The following is a 15,000-nucleotide window of genomic DNA, read 5'->3' on the forward strand; positions in this document are numbered from 1 at the left end:
CACTGAGTCGGGTGAATTCGTATAGTACTGAGGAAGACTACTATAGTAACTGGAAATTAAAAAAAAAAGTTGGATGTTATTAAAATGAGATAAAATAAGTTGCATTCATTCACTTAATACACTTATCAGTAAGCAGTTTAAATGTATCTGAACTCAGGGAGAAGTGCAAGGATGGGACTTGTAAGGCAACTTCTGTGATTTCTCCTAATTAGTAACATATTGTCGACTGTTTCTATTGTTATTGAAATCGTAATGGTAGGTAATGGTAGGTTCTTCAGAATCTGACGGGGGGGGGGGGGAGTTGATCGAGGTACAGTTACTGTATGGGCAAAACCTTAAAGAACCAAAGTAAAAGATATAACAGGCAACCCTCTTGGCTAAATGGGTATCTACTCCACCTTCATTAAATGGAACAAAGCTAATGTTTATTTCATTATGCTTAGGGATAGTCTAGTTCCTATACAGTATCGTTACCATTTATACCTTCACTCACACTTCAGTTGGCATCCAGACTAGCTTAGGGGATTCTGCATCGCGAAACTCCACTAATGTAAATTACCATAAAATCGACAGGTCTGGCTTAGAAAAGGCTTACTGCACAATGTCACAGAGGCGAGCAATTATGTGAAATAAAGAATGTTCGGAACTTTACATTTCTTTAACCCTTGCTATGTCCTAACAACGCTGAAGCAAATAATAGCTTTCATGTTCTCCGATAGAAGCTGTGTCGAGAAACTTCCATGACCTGTAGAGGCGCTCTGTGTCTCCCCTCCCCCAGGATTGTTCAATCATTTTGAATAAAGTGCCTGAGAAAAGCGTATCTTCAATTCATTGAAGAATACTTGATTTATGGACCACAAGTGCCCAGAGTCATAGTTACTAATAGACGTGTCATATTTCAGTGAACAAAAACAAACCCGAAATGAAACCGCTATGCTACAGACAATACTAATCTATATTGGAGTAAACAAGTCAGCTTTCGGCTATAACGTGACGTCACACACCTATTGGTGGATATATTGAAGTACGCATTGCCAGGAATCGACTCTTTCTTTGCTTTGAAATACAATAAAGTGTAAAATACTAATAACACACCATCCGATTTATCACTAAAGATGCACACTGTATGTCAAAATAGGTGATATACTACTTGGGGAATTCGCTCTTTATATTATTATACTATATAGCCACTTATCATTGTATTGCTGTGTTTACTACTTGTTCGTTGACGGATGTAACCAAAGGCCGAGTTATTTGTCTTTTTGGGCTCTGTTAGACAAAGTGAGTTATTTGTGTGTGAACTTTGACCAAAGACGCCACCTTAGTCTGTCTGAGTGTAGTTATATCAGAGTCCGTAGATAAGTTATATCCACATGTCGCAACAATAGTTTTATAGTGTATGAATGGCCATATACATTTATAGAAGTGTGAGGAAAATTGATATTTGCATTGTCATTTTAAATTCCGACATACATTATTTTCCTGGAAAGTGAGTACATTTGATGCAAGTTACCTTCTTCGGACACTCTCACGTGAAAACCCTTCATTCCTATAGAGCCATCTGACTGAAACTGAAACCACACCGATCCTTCAGTTGATGTAAAATCTGTAGGTGCAGTAGCTCCACTGAAAGCCCATGCAGTACTTTTAGCATTCAGTTTTGTATTTCCGTAACCTGCGTAGAAATAGTCTGAACCACTTTCTGTATCAAAGTCATTGTATGTTACCGTCATCGTAGGGGTACCACCACTGACGTAGACTACCCAATCACATACAAGATTATCAGGATAGTTGGCAGGGTAGTTTGGTGTTGCTATGTCAACGCTGCCACCGGGTGTAAGGTTGATTGTTGTTGAACCAGGACAGGTTGCTGTGAATGAATGAATGAATGAACGAACGAACGAACGAACGAACGAACGAACGAACGAACGAACGAACGAACGAACGAACGAACGAATGAATGAATGAATGAATGAATTATTAATATAATATTTATATTATTCCTAATATTGACCTGTACAGATATAGATACTGTCACTTGAAAACCTACACACACTTCCTTAGTCTAGAGGTTATCTGTGGATTTGAAACCTTCTCCACGTCTAGACGAATCCGAAGTCATAACCGAAAAGTTGTTCATATAAGGACGTTATGTAACTGTCCACAATAAACACTAAGTTATTATTATTTGACAGAATTCTTAGATTGATTGATTGAATAGTAATACAAACATGGTGTTGTAACTGCTGTGTGGGTGGCGTTGTGGCCAATTGGGTATCTACACCATCTTCATTAAATGGAAAAAAACTAATGTTTATTTCATCAACTGCATTTTTATGCCATGGGGATTCTGTATTGCGAAACTCCACTAAAGTAAAGTATCATAAAATCGACAGGTCTGGCTTAGAAAAGGCTTACCGTACACTGTCACAGAGGCGAGGAATTATGTGAAATAAAGAAAGTTTGGAACTTTACATTTCTTTAACCCTTGTTATGTCCAAACAACGCTGAAGCAAATAATAGTTTTCATGTTCTCCGATAGAAGATGTGTCGCTAACCTTCAATGACTTGTCAGGAATCGGCTCTTTCTTTGCTTTGAAATACAATAAAGTGTAAAATACTAATAACACACCATTCGATTTATCACTAAAGATACACACTGTATGTCAAAATAGGTGATATACTACACCTATCTCTTGCAAGTAATTATACAAAGGACATTCAATAGCATACTCATTCGTTTATTGGATCCCAGTCATTGAATTTGTATTCTATTCATTGCACGTAAACAGTAATAGAACTAGAGATCTGTTATTTATTTTGATCATAAATATTTTTCCACGTGCAACTCAAAGAGTAAATCTGTAGTCAGAGACGTGCATGTAATTGTGTTGGGGAATTCGCTCTTTATATTATTATACTATATAGCCACTTAACATTGTATTGCTGTGTTTACTACTTGTTCGTTGACGGATGTAACCAAAGGCCGAGTAGTTTCTCTTTTTGGGCTCTGTTAGAATTCAAGTGAGTTATTTGTGTGTGAACTTTGTCCAATATAATTCTATACATGTAGGAGAAATAATGTTGCTTTAGTCTCATTTTAGTATGTCTCTTTGAAATTGTTTATGCCGATTCTGAGAATGGAAAACATTCCTTATTTATAAAAACTTGGATGTTGAAGTGAAATAAAATGAGTTGCTTTGATTCACTTACACTTACCAGTAGACAGTTGACATCTATCCGAACTTAGCGGGCAGAAGTGCAACTTTTAAGGCAACTTCTGTGACTTCTATACGTCGCTTCCGCCTAAGTTCGGGTAGATACCAACTCCGTACTGAAACCAACGTATTTTATCACATTTAGCATCCACATTTTTATCAAACGACGTGAACTTTCCCTTGAAGTGTATTTGAAATTTGCCGATGTTGTGATATCCCCGTAAGATTGTTGAAAAGCCTTGGCGATGGCATTAAAAAATTAGTATTAGTGATGAAGATACAGATATGAAATGTTACCTTGTGGTGTTCCTAGTGGTAGGGTTGTGGATGGTCCTGTGTTAATGGTTGCTGCAAAAGATGACAGAATCCTTTTTAATCATATTGCATTCATGGAGTTAACCTTACTATAAGTTAAAGATTACCATTGAGGTATATTAATTAAGCTGTTTCAGTTTTGACATTTGGCATGTCATTTTTGTGTCGTATATAAACAAGTTTGTTATATATGAATCTATTGTTTAAATATGGAGACATCACTTAATGTTCGATATTATACGACCACGGAAATTAGCCTATGGGCAAACAAAGATAGACACAGACAAAAACTATCGTTTGTGTATGAGGTAGACTTAGTCTACCCAAGTGGGTGATAGCAGTGACTTGGGTCTGTGGATATAAACACCATGTAATCAAGATAGTAACAGTGAATGAGGTTGAATGTTCTGCCACTTGAGAGAAACTTGATATCAGAGACGCCACCTTAGTCTGTCTGAGTGTAGTTATATCAAAGTCCGTAGATAGTTTGTATCAAATGTTGTAACAATAGATTTGGTGTTTGTATATCAGTATGAATGGCCATATACATTTATAAAAGTGTGAGGAAAATTGCTATTTGCATTGTCCTGCTAAATTCCGACCTAAATTATTTTCCTGGAAAGTGAGTACATTTGATGCAAGTTACCTTCATCGGACACTGTCACGTGAAAACCCTTCATTCCTATAGAGCCATCTGACTGGAACTGAAACCACACCGATCCTTCAGTTGATGTAAAATCTGTAGGTGCAGTAGCTCCACTGAAAGCCCATGCAGTACTTTTAGCATTCAGTTTTGTATTTCCGTAACCTGCGTAGAAATAGTCTGAACCACTCTCTGTATCAAAGTCATTGTATGTTACCGTCATCGTAGGGGAACCACTACTGACGTAGACTACCCAATCACATACAAGATTATCAGGATAGCTGGCAGGGTAGTTTGGTGTTGCTATGTTAACGCTGCCACCGGGTGTAAGGTTGATTGTTGTTGAACCAGGACAGGTTGCTGTGAATGAATGAATGAACGAACGAACGAACGAATGAATGAACGAACGAACGAACGAACGAACGAACGAATGAATGAATGAATGAATGAATGAATTATTAATATCATTTTTATATTATTCCTAATATTGACCTGTACAGATATATATACTGTCACTTGAAAACCTACACGCGCTTCCTTAGTCTAGAGGTTATCTGTGGATTTGAAACCTTCTCCACGTCTAGACGAATCAGAAGTCATAATCGAAAAGTTGTTCATATAAGGACGTTATGTAACTGCCCACAATTAACACTAAGTTATTATTATTTGATAGAATTCTTCGATTGATTGATTGAATTGTAATACAAACATGGTGTTGTAACTGCTGTGTGGGTGGCGTTGTGGCCAATTGGGTATCTACACCATCTTCATTAAATGGAAAAAAGTTAATGTTTATTTCATCAACTGCATTTTTATGCCATGGGGATTCTGCATCGCGAAACTCCACTAAAGGAAAGTATCATAAAATCGACAGGTCTGGCTTAGAAAAGGCTTACTGTACACTGTCACAGAGGCGAGGAATTATGTGAAATAAAGAAAATTTTGGAACTTTACATTTCTTTAACCCTTGTTATGTCCAAACAACGCTGACGCAAATAATAGTTTTCATGTTCTCCGATAGAAGATGTGTCGCTAACCTTCAATGACTTGTCAGGAATCGACTCTTTCTTTGCTTTGAAATACAATAAAGTGTAAAATACTAATAACACACCGTTCGATTTATCACTAAAGATGCACACTGTATGCCAAAATAGTTGATATACTACACCTATCTCTTGCAAGTAATTTTACAAAGGACATTCAATAGCATACTCATTCGTTTATTGGATCCCAGTCATTGAATTTGTATTCTATTCATTGCACGTAAACAGTAATAGAACTAGAGATCTGTTATTTATTTTGATCATAAATATTTTTCCACGTGCAACTCAAATAGTAAATCTGTAGTCAGAGACGTATATGTTATTTGCCAAATACCGTTCCATATCTTGCTACGAGAGGTATTTTTTCTGGTATAACGGAGAGCCGGAGGCGAGCCGTTATACCAGAAAAATTACCTCGAGCAGCAAGATGTGGAACAGTATTTGGCAAATAACATACTTATACGTCACCTGCGACTATGAATTCATTTTTGAATGTCTAAAAATGCTGTTTCATGTTAAAATAAAATCACTTCCGCGTTATACTGTCGAGCGTAGTATCATGCACCTCTCTGATAACTGCAATGCGGTTGTTTACATGTCAGCCTTAACTTTATCATCCAATCAGAGTGCGCGTTTGCTCAGTAGTATGACGTAAAGTTTACTATTTGCATATCACTCAGCGATATATTCAAACTTAATAACCATCAGCTGAAAAATGAGTGCGTCTTTGTTTTGCGTACTGTATTCCATTAAATGTACATAAATGTTCGTGATATGCTTTGTTGTTCTAGTTAAGCAAAAATTACACCCTTTGTGGTGGTAATTTTCATATCCTTCATAAATTTATGAATTCATGTTTACGATCGCGTGACGACCGTGCGTTCGCCGTCACTGGACTTTCACGGTTGTGTGTGGAATTTTTGACTATTTCCCTGTGACATGAAAAGTACAGTTCAAAGACTTGTTACAATGTATAAAACGGCGATATTTTGTTCGATTGACAACAAATTTGGCATTGGAAATGCTGGTTATAGCTCGATCTCTAGTTGTCTGCTAGATTTGTTTACAAGGGGACGTGAAGTGATCACGTGATACAACAAGCAAAAATACGGCTGTTGGTGAAAAATACGCCTGTGTATCTGCAGGGCTCTCGACCAATCAGAATGCGAGATTGGTGACAGGTGACGTATAAGTGCATGTAATTGTGTTGGGGAATTCGCTCTTTATTATTATACTATATAGCCACTTATTGTATTACTGTGTTTACTACTTGTTCGTTGACGGATGTAACCAAAGGCCGAGTCGTTTGTCTTTTTGGGCTCTGTTAGAATTCAAGTGAGTTATTTGTGTGTGAACTTTGTCCAATATAATTCTATACATGTAGGAGAAATGATGTTGCTTTAGTCTCATTTTAGTATGTCTCTTTGAAATTGCTTATGCCGTCTCTGAGAATGGAAAACATACCTTATTTATAAAAAAAACTTGGATGTTGAAGTGAAATAAAATGAGTTGCTTTGATTCACTTACACTTACCAGTAGACAGTTGGCATCTATCCGAACTTAGCGGGCAGAAGTGCAACTTTTAAGGCAACTTCTGTGACTTCTATACGTCGCTTCCGCCTAAGTTCGGGTAGATACCAACTCCGTACTGAAACGTGATATCCTCGTAAGATTGTTGAAAACCCTTGGCGACCAACGTATTTTATCACATTTAGCATCCAAATTTTTATCAAAGAGCGTGAATTTTCCCTTGAAGTGTATTTGAAATTTGCCGATGTTGTGATATCCAGTAAGATTGTTGAAAAACCTTGGCGATGGCATTAAAAAATTAGGAGTAGTGATGAAGATACAGATATGAAATATTACCTTGTGGTGTTCCTAGTGGTAGGGTTGTGGATGGTCCTGTGTTAATGGTTGCTGCAAAAGATGACAGAATCCTTTTTTAATCATATTGCATTCATGGAGTTAACCTTACTATAAGTTAAAGATTACCATTGAGGTATATTAATTAAGCTGTTTCAGTTTTGACATTTGGCATGTCATTGTTGTGTCGTATATAAACAAGTTTGTTATATATGAATCTATTGTTTAAATATGGAGACATCACTTAATGTTCGATATTATACGACCACGGAAATTAGCCTATGGGCAAACAAAGATAGACACAGACAAAAACTATCGTTTGTGTATGAGGTAGACTTAGTCTACCCAATTGGTGATAGCAGTGACTTGGGTCTGTGGATATAAACACCATGTAATCAAGATAGTAACAGTGAATGAGGTTGAATGTTCTGCCACTTGAAGGGAAACTTGATATCAGAGACGCCACCTTAGTCTGTCTGAGTGTAACTTGAAATCAGAGACGCCACCTTAGTCTGTCTGAGTGTAGTTATATCAAAGTCCGTAGATAGTTTGTATCAAATGTTGTAACAATAGATTTAGTGTTTGTATATCAGTATGGATGGTCATATACATTTATAAAAGTGTGAGGAAAATTGCTATTTGCATTGTCCTGCTAAATTCCGACCTAGATTATTTTCCTGGAAAATGAGTACTTCTGATGCAAGTTACCTTCTTCGGACACTGTCACGTGAAAACCCTTCATTCCTATAGAGCCATCTGACTGAAACTGAAACCACACCGATCCTTCAGTTGATGTAAAATCTGTTGGTGCAGTAGCTCCACTGAAAGCCCATGCAGTACTTTTAGCATTCAGTTTTGTATTTCCGTAACCTGCGTAGAAAAAGTCTGAAACACTCTCTGTATCAAAGTCATTGTATGTTACCGTCATCGTAGGGGAACCACTACTGACGTAGACTACCCAATCACATACAAGATTATCAGGATAGTTGGCAGGGTAGTTTGGTGTTGCTATGTCAACGCTGCCACCGGGTGTAAGATTGATTGTTGTTGAACCAGGACAGGTTGCTGTGAATGAATGAATGAATGAATGAATGAATGAATGAATGAATGAATGAATGAATGAATGAATGAATGAATGAATGAATGAATGAATGAATGAATGAATGAATGAATGAACGAATGAATGAATGAATGAATGAATGAATGAATGAATGAATTATTAATATAATATTTATATTATTCCTAATATTGACCTGTACAGATACTGTCACTTGAAAACCTACACGCAATTCTTTAGTCTAGAGGTTATCTGTGGATTTGAAACCTTCTCCACGTCTAGACGAATCAGAACTCATAACCGAAAAATTGTTCATATAAGGATGTTATGTAACTGCCAACAATTAACTCTAAGTTATTATTATTTGACAGAATTCTTAGATTGATTGATTGAATAGTAATACAAACATGGTGTTGTAACTGCTGTGTGGGTGGCGTTGTGGCCAATTGAAACTTTATATCAGTCCTCATTCTTCTAGACGTGGAGAAGGATTGGAAGCCACGGACAGCCTCTAGACTAATGCTTCCTACAAAAACATCTCACTCAAACTGAAGCCAAACCAGTTGATGGAAGATCTGGAGGTATAATAACTTCGTTCAACACGTTTAGCAGTTAAATAAAAATATTGTTAAAGAGGTCTGAGCAAAAACTTACCCAGTAACGAACCCAAATAAAAGATACAACAGGCAACCTCTTGGCTAAATGGATATCTACACCATATTCATTAAATGGAACAAAGCTAATGTTTATTTCATCAACTGCATTTTTATGCCATGGGGATTCTGCATCTCGAAACTATCATAAATTCGACAGATCTGGCTTAGAAGAGGCTTACTGTACACTGTCACAGAGGCGAGGAATTATGTGTTATAAAGAAAGTTTGGAGCTTTACACTTCTTTAACCCTTGTTATGTCCAAACAACGCTGAAGCAATTGATAATAATAATGTTGGGTTCTTATATAGCGCTTTCCCACACCGTGCTCAAAGCGCTTTACAATTATTACCCCTGGCTCGGATCAGAACGGCACAACGGCCCTTTAGTCTTCCTCAACTCCCCGGGGATCATACAATCCATTGCAGCCATTTAAGCGCATAGGATTAAAGCCTTCACATTGCAACCTACATCCTACCAGGTCCCCAGTTATAGAGCTGGGTTGACTGAGGCACAGTCAATTCAAATAATGGCTTTCATGTTCTCCGATAGAAGATGTGTCGCTAACTTTCAATGACCTGTAGAAGCCCTCTGTCTCTCTCCTCTCCAATCAGTTTGAATAAAGTGCCTGAGAAAAGCGTATCTTCAATTCATTGAAGAATACATGTTTTATGGACCACAAGTGCCCGGTGTTATAATTACAAGTAGACGTGGTTCAGTGACCCGTAATAAATTTGCTGTGTGGAGTAATGAACAAGTCAGAGTACGGCTATAAAGTGACGTCACAGACCTATTGGTAGATATATTGAAGTACGCATTGTCAGGAATCGACTCTTTCTTTGCTTTGAATTACAATAAAGTGTAAAATACTAATAACACACCATTCGATTTATCACTAAAGATGCGCACTGTATGTCAAAATAAGTGATATACCACACCTATCTCTTGCAAGTAATTTTACAAAGGACATTCAATAGCATACTCATTCGTTTATTGGATCCCTGTCATTGAATTTGTATTCTATTCATTGCACGTAAACAGTAATAGAACTAGAGATCTGTTATTTATTTGATCGTAAAATTGTTTGTTTGCTTTTTCCCACGTGCAACTCAAAGAGTAAATCTGTAGTGAGAGACGTGCATGTAATATGTCAAGTAAATTGCCTTGTGTTGGGGAATTCGCTCTTTATATTATTAATAGTATATGGCCTGTATTGCCGTGTTAACTACTTGTTACATACATACATACATACATACATACATACATACATACATACATACATTGTACATACATACATACATACATACATACATACATACATACATACATTGTACATACATACATACATACATACATACATACATACATACATACATACATACATACATACATTGTACATACATACATACATACATACATACATACATACATACATACATACATACATACACGCATACATACACACATACATACATACACATGCATACATACATACATACATACATACATACATACATACATACATACATACATACATACATACATACAAACATACATACAAACATACATACATACATGCATGCATGCATACATACATACATACATACATACATACATACATACATACATACATACATACATACATACATACACACATCAATACATGCATACATACATACATACATACACATACACACACATATACATACATACATACATACATACATACATACATACATACATACATACATACATACATACATACACACACACATGCATGCATGCATGCATACATACATACATACATACATACATACATACATACATACATACATACATACATACACAGAGAAAGGCATACAAAAAGTCGGGAATTGTGTATGTTTTTTTTTAAATGGGCATGTGTATATGTGTTTGTAATGATCTATGATGGTGTATGACAAAATGTTAGTCCTCGTACTAATCTTGTTTTAAGCCAAAGTTCACTGACTTTCGAGGGGATTATCGCATAAAACAACACACGAATGATCGAATGGGCTGGATCATAATGAAAAAGATAACATCTAATAAAAAAAATTAAAATGACATTTCATAAAACAGAAATGTGAAATATAGATTTTAGGTTTTTAAACTGGTAGTGTAGTGTCTATTGATAGACGCACTCGTGCAGTATGTAAATTTGACCTGACCTGTGATCTATGACCTTTTCAATGCAATGGCTGTTGTCATTTCTTTTGATAAGATTAGCAAGAAGGAATATAACAAGTAAACATGGTAGTTCATTGATTCATGACGGTTATATTCTTCACTTTCATTCCTATTGAAAAGATAACATTTTTGGCAGAATTATCGAAGTAGTGAAAACAAAAGGTGAATTGCTGTGGTAACTGTAAACATAGTAGCATGCATAGAAACGCGGTCAATTATTACCACCCATTTCATGTCACCGTTCACCGGATCTGTGTGATACAACCACTCAGAAACCAGTGACAAACTGTACATGTTATATATATGTAGCATGATTGACTGAATACAGTTTTTTGTGTTAAAGAAATGAACTTACTTGCCACCCAATCTGATTAAAATCTAATGTGCTGAATACAGATCTATTTCGTTATTTATTCATTCTTTTGCTCTTAATGTGCAGTTTAAATTTCTTATTTGTGTCTGCGTGTTCTATCAAACAGAGCCAGTGAACGGTAAAATGAAATGGGAAGTAAGTGGGTGTATGGAAGGTTGTACTCGGTGCTGCAGTATATCTCTGGTTTTTTAGGGTTTTTTTTGAAGAGCTGGACATTATTTTTTCGGATAAAAATTTAAAAACAATATTATGATTAAAGTACCGATCCTCGCAGTCAAGGGTGTATTTTTACTCTAGAGCTGTCTGCATGTACTGGATCATTGGCCAGGAACTGTGGTTCTACGACGAATGAATTAACGGATGATTATGAATTACTTTGCGGAAAAAACAGCTCTATGAAAAATTTAAGGTGAACATTGGCTCATTTCCAAGCTACCCTGAGTGCTTCGGGGAGGGATTAGATAAAGATTAGACCAACTTCAACGAGACTAATTTTAGTCCTAATCCGAACGGAACTTTAAAGACGCGACCAAGCAGTGGACCATATGGTTATTTTATAATGCAAACATTATATTTTTAAATGCAGCAGTATTCACGCTAAATTATATGGCCAGAAGGGCATTATTGAGTATGACAGTATTGCCAACAACATCAAATTAATGAATTCGACAAATGGGTTTCCGGCCACAGCAGTAGTAGAAAGCCGTGTAGTTGGGCAAAACTAATATCAAAATTCAGATAACGTGCTATTTACACAACTCACTCACAACATTATAATAACTTACCCTTTGCATGAGTCCAAATGAGTGAAAAATGCACCAAAAGGCCTAAAATCCACACCTTGGTGAACGTCATTTTAGAGTATTGGTTGTATTCCTTGAGTTACACGAGGTTAACAGGGCGATTTTTAGTCTTTCGACGTTTCCCTCCTACTACGCGTACCACAATGCCCTACTTTGTTGTGGAAAGCGGAAACAGCACAAACCCTACGTCACTTCGAATTCTGTGTTCGGGTCAAAACATTAAATACACCAATAAAACACCCGGACCGTTTTCTAAAGTCATCAAAGATAATGTCAGACACGAGTGTTTACCTGTATAATGTATGGTGGTATGGGGGCGAGTAGTGTATCTATTAGTACTATACGTTTGGGCTCGTTTTCTACGATCTCTCTTCACGTATATATAATTATAATCAAATGGACAAATTCTACCGACAATCTAGCCAAATCTCCTGTTGGAGAAGGGTTAAACAGCGCATTTCAGTAGTAATTATTAGAAAATTGCTATCAAAATTTAGGTTTTTAAGTGATCATAATTTAGAAATTCAGTTGGGAAGGAGATCTCCAATGGTCCCAAAAGATGCAATTTAGGTTTAGTACATGTTGAGTTTCATTTTATTTTAAATTGTCCAGTTCATTATGTTGAAAGGTCAATATTATTAAAGGAAGGTGGGATAAACAATAATAAAATTGAAAAACATTTTAAATTTATTAAAATTATGATGAATCATCATGCTCTAAGTAAATTTTTGAAAAGAAAAAACACTTAGTTGCCTGGAAATACTAGTCCCATGTGTTTTGGAATGATATGGCTGCTACGATAGTAAGGAGGGGGGGGGGGGGATTTGCACCAACATCATTTTTTTTCAACCATCATGACAGCAATTTGTTTTCAAGAGCAACTATGCAGCAATTATTTTAGTAGGGTTACACCAATTTGTTAAAAAAATATACCCTTTTAAATGTGAGTTTTCGCCGTGTTGCGTCATGTAATTTGTATTTCCTCATAACAGGAGACATGCATGATGAATGTAGCTTATTTCAAAAGTAAGAGGTAACAATGAATGCAGCTTTAATAAAAAAAAATAACCATTCTCGCAAACCAGAGTTGTTATTTCTTCCGCCATACTGCGTCCTCTGGACGGTGCGTTGTGGACGGTGCCGTAAAAGAGGACGATGTTTGCGACGATGAAAGTAACTAGTAAGAGTTTGAGAGAGCCAAGTGAAATTCAAAAGTGAAGGACCAAAAGAATGCTTTCTGGTACTATTTTAACATGTCGAGGTAGTAATAATATGAGGTAAAATTTGAATCAAATTACAAAGGAGCAATGTGGGGTGAGTATTCCTAGAAATATTTGAAATTGAACAGCTAAAAGAATGCTATTTAACATGTGGGGATGGGTACGAGAGGGGGTTCCTAGAAATTTTTGAAATTTAAGGACTAAAAGAGTGCTATTTGGTGTTGTCATGGTGATATCAATACCCTTTCCTGATCACAATTGAAATTTGAATTCAGAAAACTAATCCTTAAAGTATATTGTTGCATGCCATGAAAAATTACAGGATTCATTCAAGGTACTAAGCCAGGTTAGTATTCTTAGTAATTTGAGTTGATAGAATTGATAGTAGTGTTTTGGTTTGTTTCATCATTTGCCAACAGTTAGTATAAAGGTTTGAAAGTATAGCCAGAAACACTAGTACTTGGGAATTTGACATTTTGTAGTTTATGCACTTGCAGCACAACAATTTGTTAAGCTCATACCCTGGAAACAATTTTTGTTCTGTCATTGGTTAGCATACCCCCCCCCCCCACTTTTGGTGGGTGACAATTTTTTCCTCCTGCCCCTACCCCCCCCTCGAAACCAAATGGTGTACCCCTAGGTAATTCGACTTTGAAGATGTGTATTTGTTCATAGTTATAATTTGCATGTATTTAAATGGACTTATTCAAACATACAATTGATGAGCTGAAAAGGAAGCAAGACTTCGTCAAGGAAATGCAGTACAACTGCTTGGCAATGTACAATGGTGTATATTCATTCATTCAAGCAAATCCATTGACTGCTTATCAGTATTCAACTAAGATAGGTCATCAAATATTTTGCTAAGGCTGACCAAAAGGTTTTATGTTAAGATTTAACAATACGGATAGCAGAGATTGACCCCCCTCACTGTGAATGCGTTGGGTCTGTGTGGTCTCTATGTAGATATGTAGATCATTGAACACTACATGCATGCTTGTGTGTTTAGGATTGTAGTTTTCAGCATGTAACCTTCTCTCTCGTTTGAATGTTTTGGCTTTACACTTTCATAGTTATAACCTGGCTGATAAGAGGTGAGATCAATAGGTCAATGAAGCATACAAAACTAGATTCTTTTACTTAGGCCTCAGAACCCCCCCCCCCCCACTCCCTCACCTCCACCCTCTTCTAACTAAATTGGCCAACACTGAAAATTGTTTCAGACAACACAATTTAATTTCAAACCATTATGAAGTAGTATGTTCTAGCTGGTGTTATGGTTACAAAGCCAATATGTAGTCAGGAAAACAAATTCTTTTGTTGACACTTGCCATGCATTTACTGTAGCGAAAATTCTTCCATTTTTTTCCTCAATTTGACAACATTCTTTGAAAATATTTGTATTTAGGGGTACAAACAAATCCATTAAACCTCCGTTTTTGTAGGATGAGATTTAAAATGGTTCAAAACTCCACCCCAAAGTAAAAGAATGCAGTTTTGTATCCTACATTGAACTCTTGGTCTCGACTCACCCCTATTAAGTCAGTACATGTTTGAATGGATTGGTAGTAGTTCTATACAGTTCATAGACAGAGTTGAGAGAG

The 15,000-nt window shown here is 36.4% G+C and overlaps 2 protein-coding genes across 4 annotated transcripts in view; one reads left to right on the forward strand and one right to left on the reverse strand.

Moving 5' to 3' along the window:
• Positions 1 to 12,313, reverse strand: part of LOC144435702 (scavenger receptor cysteine-rich domain-containing protein DMBT1-like) — a 22,028-nt gene extending 9,715 nt beyond the window's left edge. For 2 of the 3 annotated variants that reach the window (XM_078124310.1, XM_078124309.1), the window contains exons 1-6: positions 12,159 to 12,313; positions 7,791 to 8,147; positions 7,086 to 7,136; positions 4,180 to 4,536; positions 3,516 to 3,566; positions 1,514 to 1,870 (exon numbers count right to left, since the gene is read on the reverse strand). In XM_078124310.1, coding sequence (XP_077980436.1) covers positions 1,514 to 1,870; positions 3,516 to 3,566; positions 4,180 to 4,536; positions 7,086 to 7,136; positions 7,791 to 8,147; positions 12,159 to 12,228 — 1,243 coding nt within the window. In that variant the 5' untranslated portion in view covers positions 12,229 to 12,313. The remainder of the gene's footprint in view (positions 1 to 1,513; positions 1,871 to 3,515; positions 3,567 to 4,179; positions 4,537 to 7,085; positions 7,137 to 7,790; positions 8,148 to 12,158) is intronic. The other variant, XM_078124311.1, reaches the window with a different exon arrangement.
• The window catches only part of LOC144435696 (uncharacterized), a 443,695-nt gene that overhangs the window by 361,231 nt on the left and 67,464 nt on the right, over positions 1 to 15,000 (forward strand). The window lies entirely within an intron of this gene.

This window comes from Glandiceps talaboti, chromosome 5 (assembly GCF_964340395.1).
Source record: "Glandiceps talaboti chromosome 5, keGlaTala1.1, whole genome shotgun sequence".
Taxonomy (NCBI): domain Eukaryota; kingdom Metazoa; phylum Hemichordata; class Enteropneusta; family Spengelidae; genus Glandiceps; species Glandiceps talaboti.